General features: G+C 37.1%; 1 protein-coding gene across 1 annotated transcript in view; it reads left to right on the plus strand.

Moving 5' to 3' along the window:
- Positions 1–24651, plus strand: part of LOC121321823 (leucine-rich melanocyte differentiation-associated protein-like) — a 326479-nt gene that overhangs the window by 273140 nt on the left and 28688 nt on the right. The window contains exon 6 of the mRNA XM_041261056.1: positions 19686–19770. Coding sequence (XP_041116990.1) covers positions 19686–19770 — 85 coding nt within the window. The remainder of the gene's footprint in view (positions 1–19685; positions 19771–24651) is intronic.

The following is a 24651-nucleotide window of genomic DNA, read 5'->3' on the forward strand; positions in this document are numbered from 1 at the left end:
TTTTATTTCCAGGAGCCTCCCAGATGTAGTGTAGAGATGCTTGGTTTGACTGATACAAGTTATGTGCCAAAAATGTTTCTGTTGTCTTGCGTTTCAGTGCTCACAGGTGCCCTCCTTTAAAAGTGGGCAGGTACGGTTTTAAAATATGACTTTACCTCAGGTGCACCTTTCTCCTTTCTGTTATAGCATTTGTTAAAGTTCTGTTGATGAAAGAGTAAGGCTGTAAAATGTCACATAAATACGAATCTATGTCTATTTAACGTTTTGAGAACCTTTGTGTAAACTGGGTCTGGCTGTACTTAAAATTTTGATGAACATGTTGCCTTCAAACTGAATTCCTGAGTGTCAGTTCCCATAACTTATAGTACAAGATTACAAAGCTACTGATATCATCTATTACATTGATGGACAGAATTATACCCAGTGCTTCCTGCCCTCCCCAATGACGCACACTAGCTTAGTGCTCTGTGATAGTTAACGTGATTTAGCACCAGGCCTGGGGGCCAGTGGGGATAGAAAACATTCACAAGAAGGCAGGGACCGATACTGGCCCTCAGCCTAGTTTATAAAGCTGGTCTTAATTTACCACAAATGTGTCACCATTAAAAGGGAAAAAAAGATCACAGATAATAAATACTGTCTAATTTATTAGCTAACAACAAAGCGTTTCGACCCAGTTGTGATGGGATTGTTTGACATAATACTGTCAAGAAAAAAGCTAACTTGACCAAAAATGTATTTTACACATTGAAACAGATGCATCAGCTCTTGGCTTGTCACAGGCAGAGCTAAACAAAAAAACCACACAGAGGAGAGAACTGGCAAGCAGCACTCTAATTCATCTCACTGAGAGACAGATTGAAGAGCAAGTGAAGTAAAACAAAGTTCTTTGGGCTTAATCAGGGGACAGGCTGTAACTATTATAAATAATATATTTTGTGTTTCTCATTTAGCTATTCCCTTGCTAGTTTATATTGCAAGAAAAAAATAGTCAAATAACAGTTTACATTTTTTCCCCTACTTCACACCAGAATTAAATAACCACTCAAAAGCTTGACGTAAAGCAGTCCCAGTGCAGTTCCTGCATTAAAGAAATTTCCAAAGTAACCAAACCTGGCACTTAGTTAGTTGACTTGCTGTAAACCAACAGGGACATTATTCTTTAAAATGTTGTTTTCAACATGCTTGGGTGTGCTACCATACTGCAGTATACCTTGGAACTATTTAAATGCACCTTAACCAAAAAAAAAAGGATTTCCTCTTGACTATTCTTATTTTAACTGCCACTTTACAGCTTAAAACAGTGTACTGGCAGAGTCCTTTAAAGTTCTGCAAATCTTTATTACATTTGACCCTGGGTGTGTATAAAACTCAATAGAAAAAAAGAAGAATGTCTTAATAGCTATTCCCACTTTAACAAGCTCTTACATTTAAGTTGTTTTTTTAAGCCCAGATGGTATTGGAAGGCTCATTTCTATTTACTAAATGTTTTCAGTACATACGCAATTTCAATAAATTCACATGCTGGTTTGTAGTTTTGATGATGATCTGTGGTTGAGGTTAATTACGGGGGGTGATGAAGTCCTTGTTTTTAGTTCCACCTCAGTCAGGGGTCTGCAGTATGGCTTAAGGCAAAATACCTCAGCTTTTATATGTCAACCCAACAGCTGTAAAACTGGTCACAAGTCTGGCTGTTGGTGCATCTTTAGCTCAAAATGCACAAGAATTCAACAACGCATACAGACAAAAAAAAAAACAACACGTTATAATAATCATCAGGTTCCCCTGTTTGCCCAAATGTCTTCTACTAATCAAGCAGATAAAATGAAAAAGCATATTTTATGTTTTCTTGCAAACAATACATTTTGTGGAGCAATCTTGTAAATGTTAAGATCAGTTATACATTTAGATCCCTACATAGCCATAATATAGTATGTTACTGTATGTTTAGCAAATGAGATCACCTTTTACAGTATATATCATGTGTTTTCTTTGTTTATAAATGGGTCACAAAATTAACAATTATCACAAAATGTATTAAAATAAAAAAGTGATCCATGAAGTAAAATGTGACCTTCACAGGTTAAAGCTTTGTGAATTGAGCCAATTTGTACTTAATAGTTATCTTGAATTATCTGTAAGCAAAACATTATGTAGACATTAAAAGCTGTTAGGAAAAAAATAAATAAAAACAAGTTATTATAATGCTTTGTTTAAATTAAATCCATGGTAAGAAGCACTTTAATTTTGTACTGTGTCCATCAAAGACAAAAATAAACAGGAGCAGGGAGCATCTCTGGGTAATAGTGATGTCATTAGTTCACTGTGGGGTTACAGTTGGGTTCTTCCAGGCATCATTGATTTATCTTAAAAGAGGCCATAATAAAAATAAATCTTTCAGCCCATTGTTGACACGCGAGTTAGACACATGATTAATGACTTTTACCAACAAATGCTGTTTTAAGGTATTTTGATTGGTCCATCAGAAAAACTGCACAGAACACAAGTTACATGATGATTTTAGTGACAAATCTTATGAAAGGCTTCTAGTGTGTTAATAAAGTTTATTTCATCCCCAGCTGTCAACTGTTGCCTTTTCTCATAAATACATGTTGTGTAAATCTGTCAGCAGTGGGTCTGTAGTTAAGCTCCTGTGTAGATATTGGCCTGTCTGTGAGTTTATGACAAAGTAAAAAATTATTCATTAAACTGACCTGCGGTTTATTCACTAACTGGAAAATTGCCTCACAGTTCTATTTGGTTTGTAGATGTGATCGCTAGTAAAATTTTAACTTAATTGGCCGTTTCTGTTGACAAGAAATTTATGCGGTAATAATTTGCTCAAAATAGATGCCGACTGTAGGAAATGAGATATCCATCATAGCCTTGTGTTCCACCAGCTGCACCGCGGCTAATATGAAAGTATTTCAGCCAGCGACGACCCTGCTGTTTGTGCAGTCAGGATTATATATACCCACGATCCATTGCCTGCCTGAGAGGCGCTCATGGAGGTTTATGATAACAAAGACTTTGTGATTTATGGCTTGCTGTGAAAGCAGAGCTTGATGAGATTAAACAATTTCATAGCACAAGTGTTTCTCAGGACCTGATTTGTAGTTGCAAGCTGATAGTAAATCACGTTTATATATCTGAAAGCTTGCTCAGCAAAGGAGTGCAATTACACTTTAAGACAGCTACTTTTTATTTAATTTTTATCCAGGTTTTGTCTCTCTTATTCCCTGGCTGTCATCAAGCCACTCACCTTCATAAATCCTTCTCTTTCAAGGAGGCCATATAGTTAGGGCCTATGACGCCTCAACTGTCTAGTTTAACCAGCTTAATTAAAACAAAACAAAACAAAAAAAACGTTAGATACTCAAATGTGATGCACGTGCTCTGGCTAAACTGATTTTTAATTCATAACTTGGATTTAAGACGTAAAATTATGTAATCTGTTTGTAGTGAATTCACTATTTACCAAATATAATGAATTTACAAATATTATTCAGCGGTCAGTCTGTAAACTTGAGTGCCGTTTACATGTGTATCATCACAACCTACATGAATACTAACCCATTTTAGTCACAGTTGTAGCTGATGTTACAGTCAAGCCGTTAATTATGTTTAAGAAAAAATGCAACTAAAACCAAAGACTTTATATTGGGATTATCTGACTTTATAAGGGTGCAGTTTATGCTTGTTTGTTACATTCACAGTACAGTATAGATAAACTCAGTTTAAAGTATGATTGACCCTACAGTAATAATTTGCTTTACCCCTCTGCTTTTAGCATACCAGGGGTGTCAGTTTTATGAGAGAAGTACATTTTACAAGGGGTACACATTTTTGGGGTATGACTAGAACAAATATGTACACTATATTGTGAGTCCTATATTGCACTTTTAGTGTTTTGCATAGGAAAAACAGGATTCATGGTATTTTTTTGTAAAGTACTTGAAGCTTATGTAATGATAATTTTTAGCATTTTGCCCTAAACTGCTCGGGAGAGCCAATGGTTACATTTTTGCCCAGTGCTTTAACTTGTCATGTATTACTTTGCAGCTCATTTGCATTCTTGAGAAGTAGCAACCAAGGCTTTTAAAGAGCCCCTACGATGGTCATAAAAGGTATAACAGTGTCTGTACTGGACTTTGCTGTGATGTTTCCTACCTTCCTGGATCACTTGATATAACGTTCAGTACTTTTTCGACATGAACTGCTTCGGGAAACTCTGATCTATTATATACAGTAAATTACATAGGGCATTGTACCTGGCAGAAGGCACAGGTGTCATTTCCATCAAATCAACAGTATTAAGGTCACTCTTGAAATCATGATTTAAAGGCTGTGTTGCAGTAAGAATACCTCTGTTAAGAAAGGCAAACAAGGCTAAAAGGCTAAAATATGCACAGGAACACAGAAATTGAACTATAGAACAATGGTAAAAGGTGTTTTGGACTGTTGATGGATGGACAACAACAACGGTGCCTTCTGCCAGTTCTGCTGTCAATTCTATGCTTGTCTTCTTTCTATTCCTTAAGGATATTATCTTCAAGTATTGCTTATCCTTGTTAGACAGCTTTTTGGGTCTTCCAGTCCTGGGTTTGTCAATTACAGATGATGTTGTTGTAGATTACAGAGATGATAATCTCTGTACTTGTTGATTATGCTTTGGATACCACACCTTGAAAATCAAGTGATGCAAGCTATTTCACTCAACGTTTTTCCTTCTTTTTGTAAGTCAAGGTTGTTATAATAGCAGAAAACACTAGTGGAGGCTTTGAGTAAATTGTTGATGCAACATGTCTAAGACTTTTGCACAGCAGTTTACACAGGCCCGGCGTTGTGGGCGGGGCTTATGGGGCCTGGTCCATCCAGTTTAGGTCCAGTGTCCCGCCAGTTTTAGATTCTAAATTGATTCAGTACCATCAGCCAATCAGCTTCCAACTCTAGCGGTAGATGCCTGCTGGAATGTCGCAGCACCAACTGTGAATCAAATTTAAAATCAATCCGCGCAAGTGCTGGCTTTTTCTTTTAGACTTGTTGAATTTTTAAGCGTAGTTCACATCTATTGGACAGTAAATACTAAACAAAGGCACAAATGGTCCAACTTAATTTTATTATCCACCAAAACAAGCCATCAATACTTTGTATCGACAAAAGCAACCAATCCTGTACCTGCAGATTATAAATAAGGGATTAAAACCCTAACACGTTAATAAACTATTTAAATCGATTTACTAATTAAAAAGGCATTGTTTTTCTCTTTATATGTATGTCATCCTAATTTTTTATTTAAAAAAAAAATGTTTAGGATGTCTTTACTCAGCGGAAAGGTACCTGACCAGTCAGTACAAGTTCAAGGTAAATTTTAAGGTGATTTTTTTTTAAGAAAACAATGGTTACAATAATTTTCTAACAGAGATAGTTCCCTGTCGATGATGGCTCTACCGTGTGTGATAGTTGACCTTGACTTTCGTTAGCGCACTCATCTTCGGCTCGAGACTCATAACTCCCGTTGCAGTCAACTATCACACAGTAGAGCCTTCATCTACGGGCACTATCGCTTAAATAAAAAAAATTATGAGAAATCATTAATCACATTAAAGTAAAGCAAAGCATAATAATAATAATAATAATAATAATAATAATAATAATAATAATAATAATAATAATTTAAACATGTCTTGTTGCTTCTAATGTTTGGAAACCCCTTCGTAGGCTGTCTTGTCGGCCTGAGCATACATCTCATATTCAAGGGGGTCCTGGATTGAAAACTAGAAGGCCATCAATGGATTAAATTTACCATGTGACTTGAGCATTTTGTATGGCTGCAACCATAGTAGATACCTCCCACATGTACCATATACCTGTAATGCATTATACAGTAGTCTCTTATTAAAAGGATGTGTGTTTCAATATCACATAATTCAAACACATTTGAAAATATGCATCACGCTTTCCTGGCGCCTCATATTCCTGCACAACCTGTATAGCAATATAATTTTTTGGCTGAGTAATACAGTGCTCTAAACCAGCACACAATTTTTGCCTTTTTATACAGTTTTATTTTTTTCTAAAGCAAGCATAGACTGTGACACGTGGTGATGCCTCCTCAACTAATTAGGAGCTATGTCTAATGTCAGGAATGTTTTCATGTGTGTGGAGTGTTTCATAATTGAAGTCTCAGTGAGCAGGACTGTCACACCTGCTTGTCTGGAATGTTTTTTTCCACCCAATTAGAATTCTTTGAGACATTTTAAGAGGGCCCAAAAAGTGCTTGAACTGACGTGTGAACTCTTAAAGAAAATTAGTTCTTGACACAATCTGAACATGATGGTTACTTAGCAATGCTTATCTTTCAATGCAGTTCTCTGTAGTGTACATTTGACTTGTTCCTCCTATGAAGGAGTTTGTTTTTGTACGTTACTACGTTAGTCAAAACAGATTATAAGAGAGACTTCTAATTATGACTTGAAAACTTGGAAAAATGCTTAATGCTTCCAGCTAATATGAAAAGATCAGTACTTTGTGGTTTATTTTAAATTTCATAGTATTTCTGAATAATTTAGTTATGTTATAGTATTAGGAGGGGTCTGTGAGTAAGGAGTTTGCATGGTCTCCCCTTGTTTGCGTGGGTTTTCTTCGGGTACTCCTGGTTTTCTCCCACAGTCCAAAGACATGCTGGCTAGGTGGATTGGCTTCTCTAAATTGGGGTGGACTGACATCCCGTCCAGGGTGTAGTACCAGGTTGCACCCTACGTCTACCGGGTTAGGCTCCAGCTCACCGCGACCCTCTATCAGATTAAACAGTTACAGATAATGGATGGATGGCTATAGTATTAGATAGTCATGTTTTTTACTTAACTTAAATACAGATCTGAAGTGTAGATAGATATACTGCAGGTATTATTATTTTAATACGCTAATATGTTGTTTTGTCCCCTGTGGTAAGGTGGGGGAATGGAGAGGAGTGTGTGTGTGTGTGTGTGTGTGTGTGTGAGTGGTTAGAAACCTGTCTGTGAGAATCTTGTAAAAAGACCTGTGTTTTAAAAAAAGAAAAAGTTAGTTAATACTCCAAGGTAGGGTTGCCACCTTTTCCACAGACCAAACCCAGACATATATCTCAGCCTAGGTCTATCAAAACTGCAGTATACTGTAATACAGTTTAACACAATCCCACCAGATCTTGGTACAAATCAATAATCATGCAGTATACCCAGTATTGTGCTTGCTCTTGATATTTCTAGCAATCGAACTTGCAAGCCAGAAAAATAGTGGCTATATCACTGTAGGTTAGAGGCTCATCTTACCTGAGACAAGTAGCTGTGGTGATGAGTAACATTGTGGCAAATCAATGCAATTTCTGAAGCGGCGATCCTGTCTACCTGCTCCCCACCTCCCACCCCAGAGTAATTTTTTCAATTAATTAGATTTCTGAGTCTGAAATGACCGTTTATGATGGTGTGGCAGGGCAGAGGAAAATTCCTGCATTTAAATAGAGGGGACAGGGCAAAGCCCTGCACATAAATAGAGGGGACGGGGCAAAGCCCTGCATATAAATAGAGGGGACAGGGCAAAGCCTTGCACATAAATAGAGGGGACAGGGCAAAGCCCTGCACATAAATAGAGGGGGCAGGGCAAAGCCCTGCATATAAATAGAGGGGACAGGGCAAAGCCCTGCACATAAATAGAGTGGACAGGGCAAAGCCCTGCACATAAATAGAGGGGACAGGGCAAAGCCCTGCACATAAATAGAGTGGACAGGGCAAAGCCCTGCACATAAATAGAGGGGACAGAGCAAAGCCCTGCACATAAATAGAGGGGACAGGGCAAAGCCTTGATACATAGATGCACACACATATTAGGTTTAATTACCATGATATATTGTCAGTAAACTACATTTTACTGTAAAGGTTATGTATTTAGTCACTCGCAGATCAGTGTAATGTAAAGCATTATTCAAATGCTGGGGGCACAGAAGAATGTACAGATCAGCACTAAACAGTACATTTCTAATAGATAATGGAAATCCTTTTGGCAATTAATGTACCGTATAACGGGAAATTTTGGCTTGTATTAAATTCTCTGATTGGTTACCTTGGTAGATTTTGACGGTTTTTGACTTGGCATTTATGAAATGTTTCTGGTAAAGCAGTATCTCATTTATAGTAACTCGTTATAGCATCTGCAGCACTCTTTAACAGTAGGCATTTGCTAGCTCTCAGTTTTAAAACTTAGGTATGGTTCATTGACATAACACAGTGCAATGATCACAGTATCATTTAGTAATTGTAGGACAGTACCTGTATTGCCATGTGTGAAAACTTTAACAATAAAGACAAAACAACGCTTTAAATTTAAAACTGGTTAATAGACTAGCAAGCACTGACAAAATCACCTTTTTTTATACGGTGCAAAACTAATTTTTTTTAACATATTCTTCAGATACCTGCACGGTGGGTGTCTTAATAGTAATATCTTCAAATATCGACAATAAAAATCATAAGCAAATTTGCACCATACAGACTTTCTAACAAGTCTGGCATAAAGGATTTTGGCTGCTACTTAATTAATCCCTTGTAAAAAAAAATAATAGCACAAAACTGCTTAACCTAAAAAAGAATAGTCCTACAGGTACCACAGTAGCAGGCGCAGTTTACACTGCATAAAGGGGCGTTCAAACCGAATGGCGTGCAGCAGTAGTTTTGTTTTCAATTGTTTTCAATGAAGGCAGTCAAATGCAGCGGCAGAAGGAAGCAGCACCGCAGAGTGGCGCGCAGGAGATAAAATATTTTAAACTTTCGCCATGACTACCAGCAGCCAATCAGGGGAAAGTAGGAGGCTCCTTTGCGAGGAAGAAATACAATAAATAAATAAATAGAGGAAAAGCTTGTGGTTTTGATTTCAGATTTTCTAGAGTTGTATAATGCAACATTAAGTAGGTTTGAAACCTTTATCAATCCGGAGCTCTTGTGTCAGTCAGTGATATTCACTGTACCTTTTTCTTTTTTTGAGGATGTCTTGGACCCACAGCAATATTAATTTTTTTTTTCCCTTCTCCGGTAGAGCAGTGCGATCGCAATTATCTTTTTTTGTTTGCTGTTCATTGTTCCAGGTATTGTGTTGTCAGATGCACAGTACCACTGATTGTTATAATTGAATATCTCAATTTTTAAAAGCAACATGTTTTTATTTTATTTTAAACAACACAATTGCCTGATATTTTGGGTAATTGTGGGGGGATTATACGGGTGTGTGTATATATAATGTTTCGTTCCTCATTACTTGAAATTATTATTATTATTTTTTTTTTTTACTAAGCTTTGTGGCTTCTGTATAAATGAGTTTTCCATTCCCACAGGTATTTACTGTTTGTTGCTTGGCAACCAAAAGTCACTATACATGCAGCAGTGATGAAACAACAGACCGCCCATTGACTTTCCCCTGCCACTCCCCTGCCGCATTCGGTATGAACAGTGGTTTGAGGCGACTGCAGAGCGACATGCAAGGAGGCAGCATGCGTGCCACGTCCGGTGTGAATGTCCCTTCAGAGTTTCTGATTGCATCATAAATTCCAGATTTCCTAAATCCATTGATGGAAATGTCTGGTCTCCTTTTAATTTTTTTTAAGCAAGTTGGATTCATCACTCACTACCATTCTCATATTCACTTTGACATCCGACACATTATTTCCCTTGTCCGGCGCACGCTTTTTTAACCTGTGTGGGATACCACCAGTCTGTCAGAGGGCGGGATCGCACACTGTATGCCGCACTCTGATTGGTGGAAGTATTATTGGCAATCCAATGCAAACCACCAATAAAGCCAAAATAAATTCTACCCCCAAATGTCCCGTTATATGATATGTCAAAGAACATATTAAAGGAAGGTTGGTGTTTCTTATGTGTTTTACTTAAAACCGGACATTAGGGCATCCAAGTTTGCTAATTCCTGCCATCCGGACACAGATGCCAATTCTCTGACTGAGATTGAGAGCCAGCCACACACATTATTTTTGTTTGTACGTTTTTCATTTGGGGATAGAGAATAGCCGCTGGCTAAAATGTTTCTTTTGACTTTTGTAAGGAATTAGTGTTTACAAATACTGGTATAAATGGGTACTATGCAACACTAAACAGCTCTCAGCAACAAGGTCAGTTGACTCTTTAAAATTCAACCTCATGAGCCGAATTAAGTCTAGGGCTTGCTGCCTGAGCCTTTAACTGCCTGTTGTACGTAACCTATGCTTGTCTAACACTGAGCTGCACACGAACTGTACCACTGAACAACAGCTCCCCAATTTTGCTTCACGCATGAAACAAAAGTAGTTTAACTTGTGATCAGCGATCATATGATCCATTTACTTGAGTGCAAGCTCAGTCAAGTAGAACTGGTAAATCATTAAAAACACACTCAACATTATTCCTGCTGACTAAACATCATGCATCTCTTTTTAACTGTGAAGAGTAACACCATTACTTCAAATGTTATTTGTACAGCCATTACCTATGAAAACAGAATTAATGTGTAGTCAGGCACATGATTACAATTAAAAATGCATTACCGGTAGAATAAGTATAACATTACAGTTGGTATTATTTTTTTATTTTCTTTTTACATAATGCCATTTATTTCTCTGGCAGTAACAGCAATATTACTGTATTTAAAATAGTAGTATGTTTTATTTAAAATAATCAAACAGGCTGTAACAGTGAGAAGTAAATAATGTAATGTTTTGTGCTCTTGTGTTTGCTGCACATGCAAAAAGCCTGTGTTATTGTTGATTTTGAGTCTAGAAATAAGTCTGTGTTGGAATGTGTGATTTTTAGCATTCTTAAAGTGACTTGGAAAAGTAATGTTCACACCATTTTGTTAATTCGGTGCCACAATAGTGGTAAAATAATAGCCTCAAAATTGAAATTGCATGTATAGTGCTAGTACTATACAATCTTAAATGACTCAAGTTTAGGAAATTTTGAACAAAATAAATACACACATAATGAAAGGTGTGACATTCCTGTCTAAAGGACAGAAATTTCAGGGAATGTCTTACTGGTTGTCAAAAATGTATTATTTTTTATGATTGTTATTATTATTAGTAGTAGTAGTATCTGTAGTAATAGTCATCATAGTACCGTAGGTATGTTTATTTTATTTTATTTTTGCTATTATGCATTACAAAAAAAATAAAATAAATAAAGGTGTCAGGGATACAGTAAATTGTTAGGGATGCCATGTTCATCATTCTTTAAATATATACAATTCTCTCTCAATGTTGCTCCATTGCTGAAGAATGCAGGTAATGTATTATGAATTATTTAGAACTAATTATAGATTAGCTCATATTTTTCTGGCTGCCTCCTTAAAGAGTGACTTTCACCGCCTCACAATTTCAAGATGATTAAGTGTGATGGTGTATTCATTCCCATTCCTATTTCCAAAACCAAAACCAAACTTTGTCGGGCTAAAATGTCTTTAATTTTATTCGCACTTATTATTTACGTATTTAACCAAGTCCATTGTAGCGAATCTGTGCTACAGAACAGGAAGTGGTTTTATACCAGGCAGAAGCTGCAATTCTACACTTCCTTGGAAATGTCTTTACAATATTTGCATATTCCAAAACAGAAGTAAAAGAAAAAACAAATCTCATGAGGTGAGGTATGAAGCCTTGGTTAGCACTCTTAAAGCATGGTTTATAACACATTACATCCCTTTAAAGGTATTTGTGGTTTATTTATTCTGTACAAGTAATGTTTGAAGATTCTGCACTGACTCAAACTACTTAATGTGATGATGACAACCAGTATTTTGTTTTTCAGAAGGTCTGTTCCTGTGTTTATTTGCCAAAAGAGGTCAGTTGGATGTGTTTACAATTCAAAGGAAGTATCTGATGTTAACTGAAAGCAGTAATATGGTCATGAAAAGCTTTATTTTAGAAATATATATATCCTTTTTTCTGCTATACAACTGTTACTGTGATGACTGAGTGAATGGTTCAGAAACATAAATGATGAAATATGAATGTACACCTTTAGAACAAATATCGGGACTTTCGAACACCTTAAATGGATGTCATTTGACCATATTTTATTTGCCATATAACAATACAAATATATTGGATAGGATAAAGTAGACTAAGAATTACTTGATTTTTAATTGTTAAATTATGTACATAAATGTCTTGGTTTATTAAAATATACACACAATTCTTTATTGCTTTTCACCACATCTTAAAAGTCTGTGCTTGGTTAAAGAAAAAAAGGAAAGGTTTCCATGTATAAAAATATTACTGATTTGCACCCAATGGTGGGACATATCAAGATAATTTGTATACGTGTCTTTAGCAACCAGAAAAGTACAAATGGTGTCAAGAGAAAAAAAAAAAAAAACAAACAGAAAGTTTGTTTCTTCTGACAATTGCTTTAAGCAACAAAATCTAAAATCCCCAATCTCCCTTTACTGACGAGTTCCCGCTCTCTTACTTTCCTCATTTCCCTCTTAAAGGGAGAAAAGTCCTTCTTTAGGGTACATAGGTTGTAGGCTGATGCTTAGCAACAACATTCCTGTGCCTTAAGTAGCTGTAAGCCCCTGGCTGAACCCTTTGATGTGACTGTCAGGGCAGATTTATTTTGTTTTAGCCCATTGTCTACTTGTTCAAATGTATAAGGAGAGAAAAGGGAGTCGTGTTTACACTTTTTTCCAGCTGTAATTAAATTGTGTTCCTGATGATTCTCAGAGAGATCAAGATGAAGAAAACAGGAGTCAGCTGAGGCAAAGAGTGGAGCCACTTGTCAGACAAACACCTGACATCCCAGAAAATCTCCTTGTAAAACCACAGTTTCAGCAGTGCTACGAAATGCTGTTGAATTTTCAGGTCACACATGTATAAATGGCTCCAGCAAGGCAGATAAAACTCACAGTCTCTCAAAACAATTAGCAGCACGTTGTAATCACGCGCATCTTTCATTCTTTGGCATTTATTGTTAAAACATATTGTGTAAGACCGGAGCCTGATATACACTAGACCTGCAATTTATAATGACATTTAACAGAGAAATAATTTTCAGACAGTCTGGTCCCAGAGGTATTAGAAGTACTGCTGAGGTATTCTCTGTAAAACCCATTATTATAGATTTTTTGTTGTTCAGCTTGTAAATTCTGCAACATTATAATAAAGTGTAGTGTAATAACTTGTAGTATATAAAGACAATAATGGTTTGAGCATCTAGCATGCCCTGGGCTCGGCTTGATGAGCTGTCTTCACTGGATACTTCTGCAAGCATCTTAAATAGACTACACTGCAGCACCCCCATCTGCTCAGTGTAGGGAGTGGAGGTAACTGCAGCAGTTTAATTGGCACCACTGCCTCATTCTTGGAAGGCCCAAACAAAGTATGTACATACTGTACAGTTAGTTTTGTGGAACAATGATGCTACACCCAAGCTTTGTCCTAGGTTGTGTCGCTTTCGAAATTATAATTTGTATTGAGACACTTGGCCGTTAATGAAGAGGCAGTGTGCTGTGTTTATTCCCCTTCCTTAACAATTCTGGTAACTGCAGTAAAGAGTGACACATGAAGGCCTAACATGGTGATGGTGAAAGTATTATTAAGCTGATCTAACCGTTGTCTCAGAACATCAAAGCAATCACTAGGAATAGGTGATAATGTGGAATATATATACAGCTAAATCAAAAAAGTTTAGCATCACCCTGTGGAATGACAAATTTTGCTTCATAAAGTTGAATGAAACCTGCTGAATAATGTTACGTTAACATATTTAATTGCACACTGCTTTGTAGTTTTCCATATACTTAACGAAAAACTAACAAAAATTGAAAAATGTGACATACTGTGTATATAGTGGTAAAGTATGGGATAGAATTGCAGAAGGGAGATATATTGGTCCCTGTATCTCTAAGAGCATATACCCCATGTACCACTGCAGTTGCTGTGGAGACAGAGAGATGTAGTTCAGTGTGACAAAGAATGTTTACTTATCGTAACCCTGGTTCCCTGAAAGAGAAGACGACCACGAAAACATTACGTATGGGATATGCCTGCCCATTGGTAGCTATTTTCTGAGCTCTCTATACCAGAGCTGCCTATAGGCCCCCTTCTTGTGGTGACACCCTCAGTCCCACCTACCGAGGGGTTTAAGCCGTCATTCCACGGAAGCCATGTTCTCTTTTTGCATCGAAGCTGTGAGGGTGACTGATGCGACCTCGCTGGTTGGTGGTCGTCTTCTCTTTCAGGAAACCAGGGTTATGGGAAGTAACCTAATGTTCCCTTGCAATTCAAAGACTACCACCAAAACATTACTTATGGAAAATGTATACCAGAACTGTCATGAGGAAGAAGGAACGACAGCTTATAAGGGACACATCAGAATCGCTTAACCCTAGGTTAGCGGTGCGAGCGTGCAACCTCAAGGACCCTCGTGCCTATTGAAGGCAAAGAAGGATCCACCACATTCAAGGGGTAGAACCTGGAGAATGTATGCGGCCGAAGATGTAGACAACCCTCTAGTGGAGTGCTAATCTCCCAGGTGGGGGTAAGCCAGCACTGTCATACGCCATGGAGACTGTATCCACAATCCAGTAGGACCGTCACTGTTTTGAGAGGGGCTGTCCTAGTATCCGTAAACCATGGCAAACATAGAGCTGGTCAGAATGACACAGCGCTCTTGTTCTATCCATGTAACATCTCAGTGCCCACACTAGGCAGAGGAAGTACAATTGCCTATCCTCCGTCAAAGAAAACAGAGGTGGATGGAAAGACTCGAGATCAACAGACTGATTCATATGGAAGGCTGTGATCACCTTGGGGAGGAAAGCATGGTTTGTACGCAGTGACACTCTGCTGCCATCCGCATTCTAGACAGCAGGCCATCTGCAGCTTGAGGTCCATAAGGTCCCTCTCCTGTCTTGATTTCTTCACCCTTCTCGTTTGTGGAGAGGGGGAGCAACTATTGGGTGTTGGCGCAGGAGCCTGAGCACAGGGGCGTGGCATACACAGAGTATAGCTTGCACCGAGCGCTCTGTGTGCCTTGCATGCGAAATGCACTGAGCGAAATGCACGAGCGCCTTGCACCAAGGTGAGTGGGCCGAGTCAGCCGGCGAGGTCTACTGTACAGCGGGTCTAGTAAAAATACAAAACTGTGGAGGACAAGGCCTGCTGTTTTATTTATTTATTTATTTATTTTTATGTATTTTTACCTAGCTGCTGCACAACACAGGCAAGCGGGTGTACTGCGTGTGCACTGCAGATGTGCCACCGAGGTTATTTAGTCAACAAGAGGCAAAAAGAGAAATGGCTTCCGGGGAATGACGGCTTTAACCCCTCAGTAGGCGGGACCGAGGGTGTCATCCTAGGAAAGGGCCTATCGATAGCTCTGGTGTAGAGAGATCAGAAAATACCTACCAATAGGCAAGCAAATCCCATATGTAATGTTTTGGTGGTCATCTTCAAATTGAAAAGGAACTACATCTACCAGAAGGCAATGGTCTAAATAAGGCCAATTGAGTATAACTAATAAGTTAATTATACAGCCGGTTACAATTAAGTAGTAAAGGCTGGTATAAAAGACCAGTTCAATCAGTCCTCGGTTGGGGTGTCATTGCAGACACCACTGAAGGAAGCCAAGGAGGATTGGTAGCTAAACTGTATATACAAATGTAAAACTAAAAATAGCCTTTTGGTTTAAGAAACAGGTGAACAGGAATTAGCCTTCTCCTTTTATAGTCTTGTATCTTGTAAAGTGCTTTGTGAAGGTGGTCCACTATAAAGGTACTATTTAAAAAAAGATTGTTATTTATGAAACAGGTGAAATCACCCAAGTTAAGGTAGATCTCAGAGAGAGATAGTTTTTTGTTTGAATTTTGTACACTTTTTTTTTTGCATTAAAGGGCCAGTCACCCTATTGCTGTGTTTTGAATAAAAGAAAACTTATTCACTGTATATTGTGTCAATAGTTGGCCTACAAACCCCGGAAATTGCGTAACTGCGTGAAGATAGCAGCCTCACCACACTACCAAAAGGGGGTACTATCTCGCAATATATTAATAGTTTAAAAGTTGGTTCATCAAAAAGTTTTAACATTATGTAACATTTCTATAATCTCTTCTATAGAATGAATTATAGCAGCATTCTCCAAACATTTTAAGTTTTACAAAGCTTAAGCTGATAATTTGAGAGAGTAGCGAATGTTGGAGCTAATTAATTAATCCTTGAATAAGAAACAGCAGTGTTGCTGAAAATCTTTATAATGAGGGTGGAGTATAATCAAAACAATTCTATCTCTTTGATCTCAGATTTAATAGCCTTGTATAAGGTTGTACATCCCATGGATTTCTCACAAAAAAAGCTGCTAATAAAGCTCCCAGCTGCCAGATATTCCTGAACATCTAAGCTTTTAAGATTTAAGATTTGTGCATCATTTGAATGAACAATACTATAGAAGTGTAATTAAATGATACCTTTTGTCAGGCTAACAATAGAGACTATACAGCTCACTGAGATCTTTGGCCCCAATAAGCATTCTTCTTCTGTGGGTATTTCTATTCTTTACACCATCATTTTGTTTGAAGTGGGGGTTTTAGGGATATCTACATTTTTTTTTAGATTCTGGGCAAACAATGCATGTTCAAACATCTGTTCTCACTTACCGTTACAGCCACAGTTTATTTGGACTGATGCAATGTTCTGCAGATGTAGCTGTCTTTGAAAACCTATATTAAAACTTGTTTCTGTTTTTTAATAAAAGCAAACTTACACACATCTGTTGTTTACCAATTAGTTCTGTCCAGTGTTACGCAAAGTAGCCTCTGAGTGTTTCTAAAAAATACCCACACAGTACATTAAAAGTCTGTTCTAATGTTGGCCTTATACATGAAAAAGATGTTTATAAATTGTAAGCAAGGGTGATGCAGTCTGTTTCATGCATGCAGTTTCACTGCATCCAGTTATGAAATGAATCAATTCAGACTGCTTAAACCAGCTTCTGGATTTTGATTAAAGTCTTAAGGCCTGTGATCAAAATAGTGCATTGTCGGTCGGATCATAAAAAAAAAAAGTCTGATAACAGCTGGGATTTAAATCTAGTTTTTCTTTAACTTTGCTTCTGGGGGACTCCTTTTATCAACAACCTCCTTTCTCATATTGAGGATGGGTCATTGAGTAAGTTGAAAAGGGAGAAAGGATATGGGTGGAAGTGGGAGGGGTGTGGAATTAATCTTCTGAGGAAATAAATGTTTGATCAGCAGGCAGAAGGGGATGGAAATCTCTGATGTTGACAGCAGGCAACTTTCTGACCACCGCGTGATTGACGTTTCTGCCTCCCCAGTGGGAGGGCCAGTGTCCAGTGGTGCTCAGGCATCCTCTGCCTGTGGGTGGTAGTGTTAATAATGTGGCAACTGGAAAGATTAATTGTAGACAAGCAGTAGGATTACGAGGGGCTTTGTGGGTCCAAAAGGAGCACTGGTGGGGAAGGCCTCTGATCTGTCAGGCTGAGAGGAAATTAGTCAAGGCTGACTGGAGCTGGTTTTAAAAATGGTATTTAGGATATTAAAGCCAAATGTCCAGAGGATATCAAAATAAACAACAAGAAAACTAGTGATATTTTCAAATAGCAATGCCCTCCCTTTCTGAGTCTACCATAGCTGGCAGCAAAGAATTTATAAATCCACATTTCTTGGCCTTTTGTTCACTGCACTTTTAATAACTGCAGCAATTGTGAAATGTACATAGAAGTGCTTAGTTAGCTTTATTGTATCTATGTGGCTCAAGAAATATGAACAAACACACACACAGGAGATATGTGTTGAGCTTACGTTTAAGGTTCTCTCACTAAAGAATGGTCCTTGTGAAGGCCATCCATGAAATGGAACCAGTACATGAGGACTTTACGTCTTATGAAGGCACAAGCATACATTATATAAAATATATAAAAATAATTCCATGCTGTACAAATGCAGTGAGTATATTTCATTATATTTATTTTCATCAGTCCCAATGAACAGCTTCAGCTTTGCTACTATGGTGTGTCAAACACTTTTGGAAATGTGTTCACCGAAACAGAAGTGTTTTTTTTCAGAAAGGAATACAACCATCTGAATGGAATAAATTAGTAAGATGCATTGGGAACATTATCTGAACCATTCCTCGATTACTGAAACTAATTTTTTTCAAAACTTTACAATTGTTTTATTCAAAAACAGAGCCTTAAATATTCACAACAATCAGTTCCATGCAGCTTGACATTTTTGGAAAGCATAAGCTGTTGTGTAAGAGCAGGTTTTTTTTTTTTTTCGTCCAAGCACACACGTAAAGTGTTTTTGTCTTGCAAGGTATCATTCATATATCAGTGTATCATGATTGACTACTGTTTTGAAGATCTGTGAACATAGAGGCGGCATGTTTTATCTATCCGTTAGTCTGTGAACATAAATGATCCAAACCCCTTAGTCTATGTTTACTTCTTATCTAGCAGTTAATCAATTTAAACTTACTCAAATATATCCAAATGGAGACAGTTTCAGCTTTTAGAAGTGGCTTGTGTTGAAACTGTAGAGCTGAAGTTGCAAAGCAGTAGTTTCATGCCACCTGTTGGATTATCAACACATAGCAATTTATTAAAGTGTCAACCTCAGCAGTTAACTGACCTTCTCTTCACCTCTAACCTAGTTCATTGCTCAGCAACAGTGAATGAGGCCTTCCCCAGGCTGTTCATAAACAACAGGGATCCAGCTAATCAGAGCCTGGACTGCTTTTTTCATGTTTCCTCCTCTTATGAAACTAGGTAGTAGTAAAATAAGTAATGGTATTTCACCATTTCCTGCCCTATTTACACTGCTTAGGAAACAAACCAACCCAAAATGGCCATTCAAATAGGAAACTATATTTTATTATACTTTTATCAATCCCTTTATAGTAAAGTGGAAACAGAAATATTTTCAGAGCATTTAGACTCAATTGGCAAAAAAACACCTGTTCATTTTACAAGGCTAGAACCAAACATCTAATTCAATTCAAGGCCTTAATCAAGTAACTTGTTCCCTAACATTACTGGGGTATAAATGCTTTCCTTTGCTCAACACATTCCCGCAAGCGCTCTTCTTCATTCTGGTAACATGGCACGCGGTGCCAAAGCCTCAAAACCTTGAGGAAAAACTTGGGATGGCTCATGAATATAATTATCTTAACTAATGTATTCTTATTTAGATGTTAATCTAAATGTTAATGTTATATAATTTTCTATTTCAGTCTTGACATCGTGATGACTTTTTAAAAAGTGAGAAGTTTAACTCTGTGGCCTCAATAGAGATGTCAGAATTATGTTTAAACAGCTGGTGCACCAGAGTGTTACAATTAACCTGTCCCCTTGCAACACTTTGCCCCCAGTGGATGTAAGAAATAGCACGTGTTCTGCGTGGCATTTATTACCGATGTATTTCTTACATACACTAGGGTAGAGTGGTGCCTGCTTCGGCCACCTTTTCACTGTACATTTTCTGAAATGTTATACAAAAAAAAGGACGTTAGAAAATGGAACTGATTTGCTCATAGAATACATAAGGGATAATACTTCAGTTTCAAAATGTTTAAGTAATAAATTGTACATTCAAGTAAAGTGTATCAATGAGCTGCAATACAAGTTATCTTTATTTTATGTAACACACAGGAGTCCAGGGATCTCAGGTCTGTCTCTCCAGGGATGTCTTACACTCCTTTGCCTAGTGGGTCCAGGGATTCAAAAAGTCATAAAGGTAAGTGTTCGTAACAAAACAATTGAAGGTAAATTGCAAACTAAACTAAACCAATTGCAAACTGTTTTGAATTATTTAACACTAAAGTTGTTTCTTCTGAAACTTTCTCTGCCATACTGGAATCAGGAGCTGTTTAAATGCTTTTTTTTTTTTTTTTTTTTTTTTTCACACACACTCATATATATATATTTCTGAGTAATGAGTAATAGCCAAATTACATGTATTTTTTGTACTCAATACGGATACTTGTTTGTGCCTGTACTCTGGCCTACTCCTAGAATAAAATCTCTATTTTGCCCTTCTCATCATAATAAAATCTAATTTAATAATAAAAATGTATTTAAAAAAAGCTTTAGTTTCAATGAGCATTAAATCATTTTAGCTGTTTAAGTTTACCAAAGCCTTTGCGGGTGTTTGAAGGCAACAGTAACAGATAATATGATCGGTAGCTTTCAGTAGACAAGTATAAGAGTAAACTGTTGGCGATTAATATAATTTGATGTACCATTACTTATCAAGAAGCGATACAAGTTATTAAAATGCTGAATGAAAAACAAAGCACTGGAACCAGTTTTAACTTAAGAACAGCTTCAGATAAGGTAATTATCCGTCTCAGAGCATCATTGGCAATCCTCTAAGTTATTATTATTGACACAGTTATTAGGCATTCATCCCATTTTCCAGACACAGATTTGGTCTCATTGAGTTTTAAATTGATTGCTGAGGATGTTGGAATAATTTATACAGCAACGTATCATAATTAGTTTTAGTTTGTGGGTTGCCTTAATGTGTGATGCAGTTAATGTTTCACAATTGATTTTGCTGTATATCTGCATGAACCCGTTTAATGTGTGCCACCGTGAGATCTGTTATAGATGTGCTGATATTAATTAGTATGGGAACCAATAAAACATATTTGCTGCATATATAAAACTTAATTTAAGTGGCTGTGAATAAGACGTTCTGAGAAATTATATTTTGCAGTGATAAGTTGATTATTTCGCGTATAAACAATTGCATCTACAATATTTTTTTGTACACAAGCACCTCGTCTTCAGATGGGTTGTCTTCTCCGATTAACCTCATTGTACTATGTACTACAACCCCCCCCCCACACACACACTCACAATAAAGCCCGAAATAACTAGTAATTAAATAAGAAATATACATCTTGCAGCTTTACAGTGTGGTCTGGGTGATCTCTACATCAACTGTATACATTAATCAGTACCCCTTCACGGACATTCCATGTCATTTGATATTGCAGAATAATCAACAATGCTCAACAAGAATTAAAATGACACATTAGGACTTTGAAACAATAACAATCATTGTTAAATAAACATTAAAACACTATTACTAATCCCCCCCCGCCCCCTCAATAGTTCTGATGTTCAACCCACCCACTTCCCAATTGCCAAATTCACAAACCTTAGAATGTACTTTTTGAATGGAAACTAATTTTCAAATTTGGAATGTAGCTATGGAATCAAATTTTAGGAATGTGAATGCAAGGAATGTTAAAGCTGGGCCTAATGCATTAGTGCAAGATTGTTCCAGTTCTAAGTAGAATAGACAGGTTCTGTTCTTCAGTTGAGAAAGAGTGATACACAGTTTGGTTGGCCTGCCTATGCATTCTCAGTAACAGCAGATGTGATGTCACATACACTAAGTTTGAGGGGGGGGGGGGTGCCTGCAGAAAAGTAGGACGTCTCTGGAGGGAGGTAGTGTGCTGCTAAAACTCAAAGGGACTGTGCTTTAGGGCAAGCTGCTGTCATCCTGTTAATTTTTAAAGTGAAGGCATGAACTCATGATCAGGTGTCAGAGGCCGCATGACTTTTCAATTGAAGGAGGCAGGAATTGAAGTAAGTTTAAAACAGAATGGGCAGGAAAGGGACATGTGTGTTTTATTTAGGCAAGAGTGAAATGAGCAAACAGTATGGTAGATATATTGGTTAAGTACAAAAACAGGCGATATGGTTTGCCAAAAGGGTGAAATGGATAAAGCATATCTCAATTCAGGCAAATGCACATTTTAAATGCATACATAATTCTGTATTGATACTACTCACCATAAAGTAGTACCTACAAAAAAGAATATAAGTCTCTTCAACGAAAGGAAAATGGACAGAAAACATCAGCATTTCATTTAGAAGGTTTTTCTTACAGTAGATGGTATGCACTGAAATCTGTCTACTTGACAGTTGGAGGCATTATATGATCGGTAATACAATTATTAGGGTACCACAATGTTTCATAGAGGGCGCTGTAGCCAACACTACTAAATGTAGCCACCTTTCAGACAACATCTCGACAAAGGTTATCCTTCCTTTCTAGTTTGGGCATGCTTTTCCACAACAGCAGGGTTTGTTTTATAACCTTCCTCTTCATATGTAATCCAAATTGTCAACTTTAGGCAACTGGTTAAGTTAAATGTTCCTCTTTCAACAAGCCACATTTAATTATATTCTTGGAGAAATTCCAGCTATGGATACCCTCACAACAATATATATATATATAATATATATGTGTATAATATATATATATATATATATATATATAATAGTATATATAATATATATATACCGAGATTGCTCTAACGTGAACTTGGGTTCATTGCCCCTTTAAAACTAGACCCAGGGCACAAAAAAAAAAAAAAGAGACAGACATGTTTTGAAAGAGCTTACACGCTAAAATATTAAATGATTCAAAATACACAAACACCTAGCTCTTTTTTTGAGCACAAACTAAAACACAGAAACAGGAATCTAACAAACAGGACAGCTAAGCTGTTTACATGTTAAAATAAAATCAAACAAAAACAAAACACATTTTTTAAACAAATAACACGAAAAGGCTTTATGCAGTACCTTTTTCTTGAAATACGCTTCATATGTGTTAGACGGGCTTCTTCTCACACAGCAGCCCAGAACAAGCTGGCTGCACGCTTTTTAAACCCTGCACCTGACACTAATTTACAATCATTACCAGGTGCGGGTGATAATTAAATAATTAAACAATAATGAAAACAAATTAGGGCTTTTAAGCCTGTGTCCTGCTGGGAGGTGTAGTCCTGTGTTCCCCCTAGGACTACAATTTCTCTCTCTCTCTCTCTCTCTCTCTCTCTCTCTCTCTCTCTCTCTCTCTCTCTATATCTATCTATATATATATTATTATATATATATATATATATATATATATATAAAATATATACAATGTTTTTATATAAAATGGGGTTTTCAAGCCCCCTGAAGAAAGCCAACTTCAAAAAAAAAGCTCTGCTGAATACGCCCCAGGGACCTCTCACTTTTTTTTGCAGTTTTCTTTTATTGCTCTGCGGTTAATTTGCAGCAATCTGAAATTTTCTAACAGCAAACTATTTACAGGCTTACTGGAACAAATAAACAAACATCTGGAACCATTCAGAGCATTCAATTAAAATGTTACATTTTTGCCAAAAATTGAAAAATCATGAAAAATTGCCTGTCTAGCAAACTCAGAGAGGCCAGATGACAAAGCTGTGGGTGTTAGGCACAGACTTGTGTAACACAGTGGAATTCACTGATATTTACACCTGCTGGTATTTTTGTTATTCCATTAACATATGCATCTGGAACATTGTCACTTAGTTTGCAAACTTGTGGATGATAATATGTTTCTGACAAAGCATGTCCTCTGCAGCACCCTATCACCATAGAAAAGCTCTCAGTCTATTTATCTCTAAAAAAATAGATGTCTACATTTCAGAAGCAATAACTTTAAAACAGCGACCACAGACCATTTAAGCAACAGATATTATAACTTTCAAAGGGAATGTCTACCTAGCACCTCACACTTCAAAGGTTCCAGTTTGGCAGAGACTGTTTTCACAACCTTGTTAAAGAAAGCTGACTTGTTACAGAACTTTCATTTTTATATTTTTTTGCCCTGCCTTTTTTAGACTGTGTAAAATGTTCTTGTGAATTCAGAGGAAAAACACATACAACATATTCAGGTGTGCTATGTTAGCAGTGACCAAGTAATGAATTTAATAAAATTCCAGGGCTGTATTAACATATTTCATGCTTTCTTAATCCTGCGACTGCGTTTCAGAGTCAGTCACAAACCCTGCATGCCACCTTGTAAAACTGCTGCATATGACATTTCTCACAGAGTTACAATGTACAGGGAGGTCAACACGTAGTTTAATACAGTCAAGTATATTACAGTTGAATCAAATTAATTGTGGCAAACTCTAGTATTATCCCTACAAGACATAACTCCAGAACCTCACAGAGTGCATGTGATCATTGTGAGGCTCTGCCATCTTGTGAGACCACCATTAACATCCATGTGCAGTCTATAACACAGGCTAACATCAAAACTCCACTCCACCCTGCTGCCAGTCCTTAGGCTGAAGTGATTTTGAGTGAAGCCAGACAGATTTTTTTTTTTAGTGTGTCAACTCCTTAAATAAAAAGCTGATGAGAACACATAAAGTGAGCATCAACAAAGTAAAAATAAACCAAAAAGGTTTTTAATTTTCAAATGACTTGGTGCTCCTATTAGACAGGCATAAAACGCGATAATGAAATTGAAAAATTTAGAGGAAGCTTATTCAGTATATTTTCACAACCAGTACATTTTCTGTATCAAATAATACCCAAGTCCTGCTTAGATTCCTTCAGCTAGATGTCATGCAGCTGCTTGGCCTCTTAGATTAAAGCACTGTCAAGGCAAAAACATATTTGCTACGGTAATATGTGAATTTTATATTGTAATAATTCAGAACTGCAAATGTATTAGTGATGTACCCCCAACATTAGAAGAATCTCCTGGGACTGTTTACTTACTTGAACCGTCTAAATGTGACAGGAACAAATGCAATCATCAATCATTAAG

This window comes from Polyodon spathula, chromosome 10, assembly GCF_017654505.1.
Source record: "Polyodon spathula isolate WHYD16114869_AA chromosome 10, ASM1765450v1, whole genome shotgun sequence".
Taxonomy (NCBI): Eukaryota; Metazoa; Chordata; class Actinopteri; order Acipenseriformes; family Polyodontidae; genus Polyodon; species Polyodon spathula.